Here is a 12953-nt window from a genome sequence, read left to right on the forward strand (position 1 = left end):
GCCACATGTGAACTAATACGAAGACTACAAGCCTTTGCGTTGCATGATGGGATTATGCGATGTGTGTACATGTGTATGCGTGATCGTCGGAAGGTTGCCAGCGTTCTGCGGCACTTCGAGTGATTTTTTTTACGTTTTATCCAAACCTTGAGTGAATGTTTTTACGTTTTATTCGAGCCTCAAAATATTTTAAAAATAGTAATAGTTCTGTAGTACCTCTGCCGATATTTTTGACTGGTCAGCCGGACCAGTTGGCAAGGGGTTTCAGCTGGTCCGCCGCGATTTCTACTGGCATTTGGCCAGCGGACCAGCGTTAAGGTCGAACGCTGATAATGAAGGAAACTTTAATTTTTTTGTATGTAGGATGGGTAAATCCACTGATGTCATTTGTGATTGTAATTTACACAAACCATTTCCTATGGTTTGACCTTTTTTCAATTCATTTTTGATATAATCTTCTTTGAGTTTGACAAAGAAACCACAAAAAGTCGAGCAAATTTGTATTTATTGCATTAGGCTATGTTCCAAAGAGCACTAAACAAATAATTGGGTGCAAGTGTAACTGAATGTGTATGCTATGATGAATGATGATAGTACCAAGCACTGTTGTGCAATAAGGTTAATTTGTGTATTCTATTGATTTGAAAGTGTTCCCTTCAGTTTGTGTTCTTCAGGACATCCGTAGTCCATGGTGCAATACTTGTGCAAGAGAAACTGTAGAAATTTACAATTGTAAACAACAGTTAGAGAACTTTTTGCCTTTGTTGCCAGTTGATTGTTTCTTGCGTTAGAATTGTATTAATTGTATTCCTCATCTAAGCAATTTTTCTCATTTTGGAAATGGCTTTAAGAAGGGATTTTGTTTTAAGTTTTCTCAAACTTTCTGAGAATAGTTTAACAGAAACAATATTGTAATCAACTTTCACTGGCAAGATGATGCAATCAGATGTAAAGGATTAAGTGCATTACTCATTGCAAAGCACTGATAATGATAAGTAGTGTACAAGGGAATCCAAAGGTCATAACTAATCTAGTCACAACTGAAACAAGACTTGCCGTTGTTACCTGGACTTGGTACCCTTAAAAATGTTCTTTAGCCATAGAAAACATATTCAGTTTAACTAAAGTTGGATTTGAAACTTTGCATGGTGTGAGTATATTGAGGTGAGGTTTGTGGTAGAACTATGTGTTGTTTCTTAGATGACGATCTGATAATTTCTATGCTCGACCCTAACCATCCACTCCTTTCAAGATCCAAGAGGATACCAAATTTTTACAAGCAGACATTCGGTGTTGTGACCTTAAACCCATAGGTCATGGCATCATTAAAGTAGGGAAAATCAAAACTCTAGGATTTTACGTGTCTGTATGGTCAGTAACAATCTGTGACAGACCCCGTGTCCTAGAGACATTTAGGCAAACATGAAGAAGAAATATCAAATTTGTGATGATCTGTCTACTTTGTAGTTTCTTGCATTTTCAGTCTTAAAGTGTTCCACCCGAGTAATGTATCGGCAAGAAAGGCAGGGACCAAGGTTTGGAATTTTTTTTTAACCATAATCCTCTAACCGAAGCTCTCTATGAAACTGGGCCCAGAATAGCAAGAGACGGGAATGAAGGAATACGAAAAGGGCTTTATGCTTGAAAAGTTGCCCCAACTAGATGATGATGGTTTCTTTGTATTAACTAGCTATCCTGTGTGTGTGTATCTTGTAGGTGCCAGCATTTGAATCAAGTAATGGCATATGCCTGACTGAGAGCAATGCAATTGCTTACTTTGGTAAGGGATAACTTTTGTTTTTATCTCATGAGTAGCTTAGCGTTTAATCTTATCTAACCTTATTCTATTGAATGGTTTTGGGGGTTGAACAAAGAATTGAATGTGAGGTTTTTAAGGACTGTCATCAATAATTTTGGGTTGGCAAACAAAGACAACTTGACTTGAGCAAAACTTGTGACCTCCAGCTTAATGTGCTGGCGCTAAGCTTGGGCGATATCACGATATTATCGAATATCGCGATATTAATTTGGACACAATTTCGCCATCAGATGGATTTGGTTTTAATCGAAATATCGATATATCGCGATATATCGCGATAATTGCGATACATCGATATATCGATTAAATATCGCGATGTATTTGCTAGCTGATACCCCATAGATTTGGAGTAAAACCAGAAAAATATGTCATTAGAACATCTCTCTTATACTAGGACTGTCTCTTCTACAACTTTCACTTGGAGTTTTAAGACTGATGATGTCAAATTTCATTAATCGCGATTATATCGAATATCGCGATATATTGTCGGCGATATATCGTGAATAAAATAAACCGATATTGCCCAAGCTTAGCTGGCGCTCAACAACTGAGCTACCTAGCCAAAATGGTGGAAGTAAATAACTTTGTTCACAAATGCATCAATTTTGAAACATTGAGTCTGATCAAATTTGGTGTGATGTAACACCACAGATGCAAACATTCCAAGATTTAAGTGGTTTTTTTTAAGGGTTTATGGCTTGCTACCCTTTGCAGTTGTTAATTTACTCACAACTCGACTTAAACAAAAATTGATCTCAAATTGTGCTTGAGTTTAAACTTTTTGTGTAACTCATTTCTGTTGCTCATCAGTGTTGGTTAATTCTTGTACACAGTTGCCAATGAGCAGCTACGAGGTAACGACGTTGCAGCCCAGTCCCGTGTCCAGATGTACATGAACTTCGCTGACAACGACATTCTTCCGGCAGCCTGCAATTGGGTCTTCCCAACCCTGGGGATAATGCAGTACAACAAAACAGTAAGTCTCTCCTTATGAAACGCTTCCGGTCGTGATTTTTTAAATGTACAATTTTCATCTTGAGATGAGTTGACAATGGATTGATTTGCTTCAAACCTTCAAAGTTTGTTTGACTCTGGTGGACTGAGGACTGCAGCAGTAAATGAATCTGGCTTTATATTGCGATCAGGTATACCACCATACTGAGTGCAACAGTTTGGGTGTTGAGTTACTGAATTGTGTTGGACTGAGAACTGCGCCAGTGAAATAATTTGGCTGTTTGACACATGGGATCAGGTATACCACCATACTCGGACGACTTTCTGAATCTTCTTTAAAAACTTGAGAGAATGATTGTAATGACATGAAAAATTACCCAACCCTACAAGCAGACATTCGGTGTCGTGACCTTTAACCTATAGGTCATGGCATCATTAAAGTAGGGAAAATCAAAACTCTAGGATTTTACGTGTCTGTACGGTCAGTAACAATCTGTGACAGACCCCGTGTCCTAGAGACATTTTATAAGGTACTTACCAAGGCTCACTTTCATAAAACACTTAAGTAACAAATTTTGCTGATGAAGATCCAATGTGTTGATAGAACAAAAAATAGCTTGGTTGGTGAAACATAATATTTAGTTGCAAATGTCTTGCAGTACATGCTGACTAGTGAATAATCTTGTGGACAACTCAAGTTCACTTGTGTGGCCGACAGAAATTTACGTGCTTTTTGCTTTGCTTCTGGTAAACAACAGTTTTACAATAAGAATTCTTCTTGAGAGCCTCCCAGTTAAGTAGGAAACATTTGATTGCTGGGCTTTATGAGAGTAATCTCTTAATACAATGTATTTAATATTGTACCTGATCCATTTTTGCAGAACACAGAACAAGCCAAGGGGGATATTAAGAAGGCTCTAGAATACCTCAACGGAGCACTCAAGACCCAGACCTTCTTAGTCAGGGAGAGAATCTCCTTAGCTGATATCGCCGTTGCTTGTAACCTTCTAATTCTGTACAAGAATGTGAGTATTAAAGCTCTTCCTATCCCTAAGATGGAAGGAATGCATCACAGGGAACCATGCCAGAAAAGGTTGATTTTCCATCTATTTTGTTTGGTTGACCAGTGAAAAAGAACAATAAACGTACATAAATGATACATCTTGCTAAAATGTTAAAAGAACCTGTTGCCTTGGATCGGACGAGTTGGTCTATGAAAAGTGTTTGAAACCGTTTGTTATGAAATGCATATGGTTAGAAAGATGTTTTAAAAGTAGAATATAATGATCCACACAAGTATCACTCAAAATTGCACGGTTTTCATTTTACGTCGCGAACTAACACGGTCAGCCATTTATGGGGGTCAAAGTTTTGACTCCCATAAATGGCTGACCGTGTTTGTCGATGAGGTAAAACGAAAACCACGCAATTTCGAGGCATATTTGTGTAGATCATTGTATTCTACTTTTACAACATCTTTCTAACCATATCGATTTTATAACAAACGGTTACAGGACGCTTTTCAAAGACCAACTCGACCGATCCAAGGCAACGTGTTCCTTAACTTAACAAAGAAAACATTTAAAGAACTATTTCAGTGATGCAAAGACATGCGCTGTGCAATGTAAAGACATGAATAGTATCTAACCCTACAAGCAGACATTCGGTGTTGTGACCTCTAACCTATAGGTCATGGCATCTTTAAAGTAGGGAAAATCAAAACTCTAGGATTTTACGTGTCTGTACGGTCAGTAACAATCTGTGACAGACCCCGTGTCCTAGACACATTTAGGCAAATATATTAAAGAAGTATCAACAGATCAGGGCCCAATTTCATGGCTCTGATTACCGCTGAATGTTGTGCTTTTGCTATTCTTCACTTTCATTGCAAGCACTGAATTCCTTCGCTAGCTATGTAAGTGAATACTGCCTTGTAACTTGGACTTAGCACATACACAAGCAGTAATTCCCTGTTAACCTTTGAAACCTGTTTAACCTTGATGTAAGCACATAATTCCGTAAGCACCGATTCTTTGGTTGTGGTAAACAGAGCCATAAAACTGGGCCTAGGACACACAGTCCGTTGGGTGCAGAGAATAAATAAACTTTTTTAAGACACTGGACACTATTGGTAATTGTCAAAGACCAATCTTCTCACTTGGTGTATCCCAACATATGCATAAAATAACAAACCTGTGAAAATTTGAGCTCGATTGGTAGTCATAGTTGGGAGATAACTATGAAAGATAAAACACCCTTGTCACACGAAGTTGTGTGCTTTCAGATGCTTGATTTCGAGACCTCAAATTTTAAACTTGAGGTCTCGAAATCAAATTTGTAAAAAAATTACTTCTTTCTCGAAAACAACGTCACTTCAGAGGGAGCCGTTTCTCACAATGTTTTATACTATCAACCTCTACCCATTACTCATTACCAAGTGAGGTTTATGCTGATAATTATTATGAGTAATTACCAATAGTGTCCACTGCCTTTAAATATAGCATTTTAATCCAACTATTATTATTCAATCACAATTATGAAGTTATTGTGTTGATTTACTGAATAGGTTCTAGAACCCCAGTTCCGTGCTCCATACACTAACGTGAACAGGTGGTTTAACACAATGCTGAATCAGCCAGAGTTTAAAGCAGTCCTTGGTGAGGTCCAGCTATGCACCAAGATGGCTCAGTTTGATGGTAGGTTTACTTACAGACTGTCGTCTCTCTCTCAGGGGCAGGGCAAATTTTTCCTTCCTAAAGTCAAGCTATTTTAGAAGTTAGTTTTTAAAAAAGCAATTGCAGATTTGTGGTTTGTCAGGATTTCAAACAATGAGAAACTAACCCTACAAGCAGACATTCGGTGTCGTGACCTTAAACCTATAGGTCATGGCATCATTAAAGTAGGGAAAATCAAAACTCTAGGATTTTACGTGTCTGTACGGTCAGTAACAATCTGTGACAGACCCCGTGTCCTAGAGACATTTTACAAAATTAATATGAAAGAGAAAAATTAATATTAACGAGAAACTATTTTTTGTAACGCCATCAGTCACTGGATGCAATTGTGTTGGCATTTGATAAGAATTATTAACTGTGATTTATGTGAATTTCTCATTTAGTGCCTGATATGTGGCAGAGTATACCCCCTCCCCACCCCTATTGTGTCTTCATTGTTACCCTTACAATATCAGGAGTTCTTTTTCTGCCTTTTGGTTTGGGGGGGGGGGTAGGGTTACTTATTATTTTTGGGGCGGGGGGGGGGGGGAGTTGGGATGACACACCCTCTACCACATACTGAATTTCTGGTTGACTCACATTTTTTTCTTAACATATGAATTTAACCATGGTGCTATTCCAATCTGCAGCTAAGAAGTTTGCCGAACTCTCAGGCAAAGGAGACAAGAAGAAAGATGACAAGAAAGAATCCAAAAAGGAGAAGAAAGCAGAGAAGCCCAAGGCTGAGGAGAAGGCTGCTAGTGAAGCTCCACCAGCCCCTATAAAGAAAGACCCATTTGCAGACCTTCCTGAACCGTAAGTGTACCTTGAGATCTGATTGTGCCTTGTGTTGCTAAGACTGGAACAACATGTTTCCTTTTCACTTCTCTGAGTTATCTATTGATGTATTATAAAGTTTTTTATGGTTATTTGTTGTGTCAGTGTAACGTACATGTATCTCTGCGAGCTCTGATTTTGTGATATTTGAACCACGATACGTTTTTTTACACTCTCACAACAAGAGTGTTAATCGATGAGAAGGATGCAAAATATTTCCTTTAAATACAGGAAAAGGATTTCTGTTAGTATTGTTAACCCTACATGACATGAATAGTACCTAACCCTACAAGCAGACATTCGGTGTCGTGACCTTTAACCTATAGGTCATGGCATCTTTAAAGTAGGGAAAATTAAAACTGTAGGATTTTACGTGTCTGTACGGTCAGTAACAATCTGTGACAGACCCCGTGTCCTATATACAACAAGAAATACCAATAGGAATGAAGAAACTGTCTTATAATCACAGGTGCAAGCTCGCGTGTCACGCCCATGTTTCAACAAACAACCCCTCGTGATACCCCATTCGACCAATCAGAGTGGATTATAACTGTCTTAGGTATTTATGAATATAAAATCCATCACTGCACGTGAAAGACCCCAGTACACACTTGTTGCAAAAAGAAAGGGTTACGCCCCAGTGTTTCTGGTAGTGCATTTATCTTCAATCATGAAAGCTGCACTAAAGAAGAAGACCCAACCCCTTCTCATCCACTTAAGCCTCTCCCAATTATCTTTGATTTCTTAGATCGATGGACTTGGATGCCTTCAAGCGATGCTACTCTAACAGTGACACCCTTACTGTCTCTGTACCCTACTTCTGGGAACACTTTGACAAGGAGCAGTACTCTATTTGGAAATGTGAATACAAATACCCTGAGGAACTTAAGAAGTCATTCATGTCATGTAACCTCATCAACGGTAAGTTTGGAGGTGTTTTTTTTTCTTTTCCAAACAGATGCTACAATTTCCTTGTATGAGCCAGCTGATCTGAGAAACATCATCTTCCATCCTCCAGCTGATTTCACGAATTTTCTCGAGTTCTGATGAGTAACTTGTCCTAACTTAGGATGGGTTCAATGTGTCGTACTGTCTTTGGATGCGTAATTGAACTCGTCGTAAGACCTAAGATTAATCCTTAGTTAGAAATAGTTTGGTGAAATCATTGGCTGGCCACTTAGAGGCAAAGTACACCTTTAGTTGTTGGATTTGATTGTTTTAATCCTATTTAAATGTAGGCGCATACAACAAAACCAACATGTGAAAATTTCAAAAGGTTGTTGTGTTTTTGAGATATTGCTTGAAGTCCGAAGTGAATATCTCCCTGCAGGACGAACAATCCAAACAGGAATACACAATCTGAGTAGCATTACGCAGGTTCACATTTTGGAGCATATAAACTGTCATCTTTTTTTTTAACCACATTTCTTTGATGTGAATCGTTTCTATTGCCATTAATCTTAAGAGTGATTACATAACATTCATTTCCATTGAAACTTGAACAATAAAATAGGAACACTCTCCGAATTAAACCTACCCCTATCACTTTAAAAAGTCAATGCCATTTGATGGCGAGTTTTACCCTAAGAAAGAATTTCAATGAATATTGGCGCCTTGTACATTTACATAACTGAAAGTTCATGTTTTAGTCTTGTGTTTTGTTTTTCTTCTCAGGAATGTTCCAGCGTCTGGATAGAATAAGAAAGCATTCGTTTGCAGTTTGTATCATCTTTGGGAAAGACAACGACAGCACCATCTCTGGAATCTGGTTCTGGAGAGGACACAATCTTATCTTTGAGGTAATCCTTCACAAGCATCCCATCTTCCCCCCCCCCCTCCACCACCACCACTCACAATCGTAGAATTGAGTTAGTCCTGTAAGAACGGTTTCTCTTTAGCTTTACAAACCATGATGTTCCTGTTAAAGGGTCTGGGTACCTTTTGTAGGACAAAAAACACAATGTCCACAGATTTACATTAAACTTACACAGTTTGAAGATATTGATAGTAGAAAGCTTCCCTGAAAGTTTTACTTGCTGAGGTAATGTAGTTTTTGAGAAATGAGTAAAACAAATAATTTTCATCTCAGTTTTAGCTTGTAAAAACGTATTAACCAGTTATGCTAAGATTATGGTATAATATCATAACTGGTTAATGGGAGTTTACACGCTAAAATGCTCACTGAAACGAAAATTATTTTGTGACTTGTTTTACTCTTTTTTTAAAAACTGCAGAACCTCAGTTAGTAATATTTGAAGGGAAGCTTTACACTATCACTATCTTCAAACCCTGTAAGTTAAATGTAAATCTGTGGACATTTTGAAAAAAAGTACCCAAATCCTTTAAAAATCTAGTTTGTTTTGTTTAGAGAAAATGACTTATAAATCACTTGGTTTATTTGTATGTATTGCAGGCATGCAACTCTTCCGCGTTTCCGCGGAATTCCGCGTTTTTAAAAATATGATTAGCGCTAAAAAAATACATTCCGCGGTTAGCGCGATCTTAAGATAAATTCAACAATGCATCGTAACGCATGGTCTGGCCTCTGCCTCGGTACGCAATCCATTCTACTGCATGGTCAATCTAAAGCCCACAGCAAGCAATGCATACGTTTACACACTGCGTGCGGTCATTAATAGCCGTGTTTACGGTCGAAAAATCTGGAACAGTGGAACGCACCCCGTGGCGCGGGCGAGTTGTGTGCTAAACCAAGTTATTATACAGCCTTGAAATGAGTCTAAGGTCGTGTCTTCGTCTGGTCCCGCTGTTTTGCAATAGTATACACGTGTTGTACATGTATGTGTGTGTGAGTTAGTTACCAAACGTACATGTATACTGTGTGCTTGTCTCACATTGCGTTACGAAACAGTCGCATCTTCAAACGTCCGTCAAAATGACATCCAAAAGAAATTATATTTTAGAGCGGAACCGAGTGGTACCTGGCCAAATTAAAGCCATAGATAAAGGAGTAAAAACTACCTGGAAGTGGTTCTGGTTGGGAAAAAAAAAGACGTAGACGGTAAACTGCTCTCCGAAACCGTCCGGAAAGTGGACAAGCCAGGAATGGCATATTGTGTGGTGTGCAAGAGGGAGATTTAACGACGGCAAGCGGGGACAAGTGGCTCGCACCGACCATTGTAAGGTGGCAAAGCATCGGGAATTGATTAAGTTGAGGAAAAGTATCTATTGTTTCCCAGGTAGTTATGAAATTTGCATAAAATTATTATTCCCCTCCCCCCCCCCCCAAAAAAAAAAAAAAAACTATTTTTTTTTCTATTTTTTTTTTTTTTTTGGGGGGGGGGGAAATAATAATTGTATGCAAATTTCATAATTACCTGGACAACAATAGTTAGTTTTCCTCAACTTAATCAACTCCCAATGCTTTGCCACCTTCGAATTACGGTGCATACATAGGCAAGGTGTTTTTTCCATGTTATTTTAGTTGTATAAAACACTCCACTTTGTCTTACATGCTAACAATGAACCTAAGAGCATAAAAAACCTCAACACTTTTTAGGGTACCATTGTGGGTCGTGAAAAGTTTCCTCTTTTTTTTTCATCAGGCAGTTGCATGCCTGGTATTGTAAATCCTGCTGAAAAGAAAGACCCATTTACATGTACCTTAAGATCCAATTGTGCCTTGTTTTGCAAACACCGGAATGTCGTAAATGTGAGTGATGTAGTGCAAAAGTCTCAAGTTATGCTGGTGTGGGTTGGGTCCTTTACACATAACCATAATTGTTTTTTCTTTTTGAGAGTTGTAGCAACCTTCTTGCCTCTGAAAATTTAGCTCCTAGGGTGTCATTTTTACAGAAATATTACATTGTGAATATTTTTATTGTAATTTTGTTGTGTCGGTGTAACGATGTTGAGTCTCTGGGAGCTTTAATTTTGTGTGTACATTTGAGCTATTTAAAGCAAGATACATTTTTACACTTGCACAACAATTTTTTATTGTGAGTGATAATTGATGAGAAGGATGCAAAGTATCTTCTCTAAAAACAAGAAAAGGATTTCTGTAATAGTACTTAACCCTACAAGCAGACATTCGGTGTTGTGACCTTAAACCTATAGGTCATGGCATCTTTAAAGTAGGGAAAATTAAAACTCTAGGATTTTACGTGTCTGTACAGTCAGTAACAATCTGTGACAGACCCCGTGTCCTAGATACATAAGAAATATTCATAAATACCCCAGACAGTTTGACTATTCCTATTGGTTGAGAGCGCGTCACGTGGGAGTGTTTAAACGGTTGATAAAGACACAGCTGAAGCTGTTTAACGACTGGCTTGGCGTGTTGGGCGCGAAAGCTAATGTTCCCAGTTTGAATTATGCGGAACGCAGTTCGTAGCTTTTTTTTGTAATAGCGAATAATATATATGGACGCGCGCATAAACACACCAACCGACTTGCAAAACACAATTTTTCAAAATATAAAAAAAATAATGCAAACTTCGAAAAATTTACAAAAAAAACAGTGTCATATTGTCTATAATTGTGAAATTATTTCACTTTTTAACTTAAGGGCATTTATGAATGGGTATAAAAGAGTAGGCGACAAGTTCTTAAACGGCCGGTTAAAACCTTGCAGGGTCGTGGCCGTGCGATAAGGGGCCTCGCCTTGGGCCTTTATTGCACGAATGGTTTGGCAACTCATTAGGGAAGTTATAGCATTATACACTGTAGATGCACCAATCCCATTTGAGCCTTGATTCATTTTTATTTATCTTTTAACAGAGGAGTGAGGACTGGCAGGTTGATTCAGAATCTTACAATTGGACCAAGCTAGACGTCGATGCTCCAGCAACAAAGAAGATAGTTGCAGAATACTTCGCCTGTGAGGGAGAGTTTGATGGGAAAAACGTCCTGGACTATAAAATATTCAAGTGAGATCAGTGTCAAACAAAAACTGAAACATCCAAGAAACAATTCAGAAAGCACTGAAAATTTTGCTTTAAAAAGATACATTTTTCGGTCAATCATATATGTTGGTCAAGTTACATATCATTTTTTTCTTCTCTTACCTTGTTTTTGTTTGTTTACCAAATCTTGAACTGTTTTCATTAATCTTTGTTAATGTACAAGTAGGGTACACATCAGTTTAATGCAGGAAAAGAATGGAAATAAACTCATCATTATTTTGCAATATGCTTTTAGTCTTCCACATGGTACTTTAACAATGTATAACAATGTGGATAAGCTTGAAACATTTCTTTTGAAAGAATGTTTTTCGGAGAAATAATCTTGTCTCTGGTTCAAAGTTTCTGAAACTACACCACAGAAATTGCACTTTCAAAGATGCATATAATACAAAGAAAGAAAGTTTTATTTAAATTGACATTTTATCATTGGACGCCTACTGTAAAGTCGACAAAAGATAGATATCAAATTCAGAAGTTTTGCCAATATACTTAATATTTATCAAAAATATTCTTAAAAAAATTCACTACTCAAGTATTTATTTCATAAAACAAAAGATTTATGCTGACCCATCTTTGATGGGATTTAAGCCACGCTCTAACCACGCCCAAATCATGCTGCATTCAATGCTCTTACAACACTATCCTGCAATACTTTCAGTGCTTTGTGAAAAATTTACATTTAGGGGACTCCACAGTTCAAATATTTGTTTAATCATAGTTTTCCTGCTTGTTATACTTCCATTCTGAAGCTTTTTCAATAACAGAATTGAATTTCCAGTTTACTACAGAACTTGTCAAAGAGTTCTTACCAACCAGTTCTTACCAATCAGAAGTCATTTATATAAGAACTACACAAAAGATATTATTCAAAATGTCTATATTGGTATTGAAGACAAGGTTTTGATTTGTTGTCCTGTCTAGGAACAGTTTTACTTTAATTGGCAATTATTTTTATTGTCAAACTGAACCTTAAAGACTCATTTAAGAGGTCGGAGCATATTACTAGAATGTTGTTTTTTGTACCATGAGATTATCGTCATTGCTTTTATCCAAACATTGCAAACACTTTAATAACTTGGATGGTTAAACAGTAGAGTTTTGTCGGAATAAACACGTACCGTAAGTGTGCACTTTGTATTCCAGTATGCTGTGTATGTTGTTTGTTTTTAGTGGACTGCGTCATGCCTAGTGTCAAAACAAGACAGATTTTTGAAGAAGGTTTGGGTTTTGTGTTTTTTTTTTTTTTAGTGGAAGGCAAATTTTTAAGATTTGTACAAAGCGGTTATTGAAAGCGCTGCTTGGTCATTCTGTGTTTAATTTTACTTTGACAGGTTGCCTAGTAGCCTAGTACCTAGTAAACCAGACTTAAATTTCGAGGGAAAATCCACAAGACTAAAGAAGGGCTTGTTGCGAAATCTTTACAAGCCCAGAATTTCTCTAAACAAGACCAGAACAGTTTAACTGTTTTGATTTGAAAAGCACGATGAGACAGCAAATGAGAAGATCTACTTCATTTGTATTTATTGGTACACATACTTCAATACTCAATAGTATTGAAGGTAATTATTGTACTCAATTTGAAACATGACCTGTTTTGGTTTAAAAAATTACACAGTGAGGATCTATTATTCAATTGAAGAACAAAAACCTGGACTTTGGTCCAGTGTAAAATTGATCCCCCCCCCCCCCCCCCGTGAACCATTACTG

General features: G+C 37.6%; 1 protein-coding gene across 1 annotated transcript in view; it reads left to right on the forward strand.

Annotated features, from left to right (window-relative positions):
- LOC139938857 (elongation factor 1-gamma-like) overlaps positions 1-12391 on the forward strand; it is a 14845-nt gene extending 2454 nt beyond the window's left edge. The window contains exons 3-10 of the mRNA XM_071934502.1: positions 1717-1780; positions 2653-2795; positions 3655-3798; positions 5340-5469; positions 6138-6303; positions 7073-7245; positions 7999-8123; positions 11062-12391. Of these exons, the coding sequence (XP_071790603.1) occupies positions 1717-1780; positions 2653-2795; positions 3655-3798; positions 5340-5469; positions 6138-6303; positions 7073-7245; positions 7999-8123; positions 11062-11214 (1098 nt within the window). The 3' untranslated portion in view covers positions 11215-12391. The remainder of the gene's footprint in view (positions 1-1716; positions 1781-2652; positions 2796-3654; positions 3799-5339; positions 5470-6137; positions 6304-7072; positions 7246-7998; positions 8124-11061) is intronic.
- Positions 12392-12953: the final 562 nt, after the last annotated feature.

The sequence above is a fragment of the Asterias amurensis genome, chromosome 1 (genome assembly GCF_032118995.1).
Source record: "Asterias amurensis chromosome 1, ASM3211899v1".
Taxonomy (NCBI): Eukaryota; Metazoa; Echinodermata; class Asteroidea; order Forcipulatida; family Asteriidae; genus Asterias; species Asterias amurensis.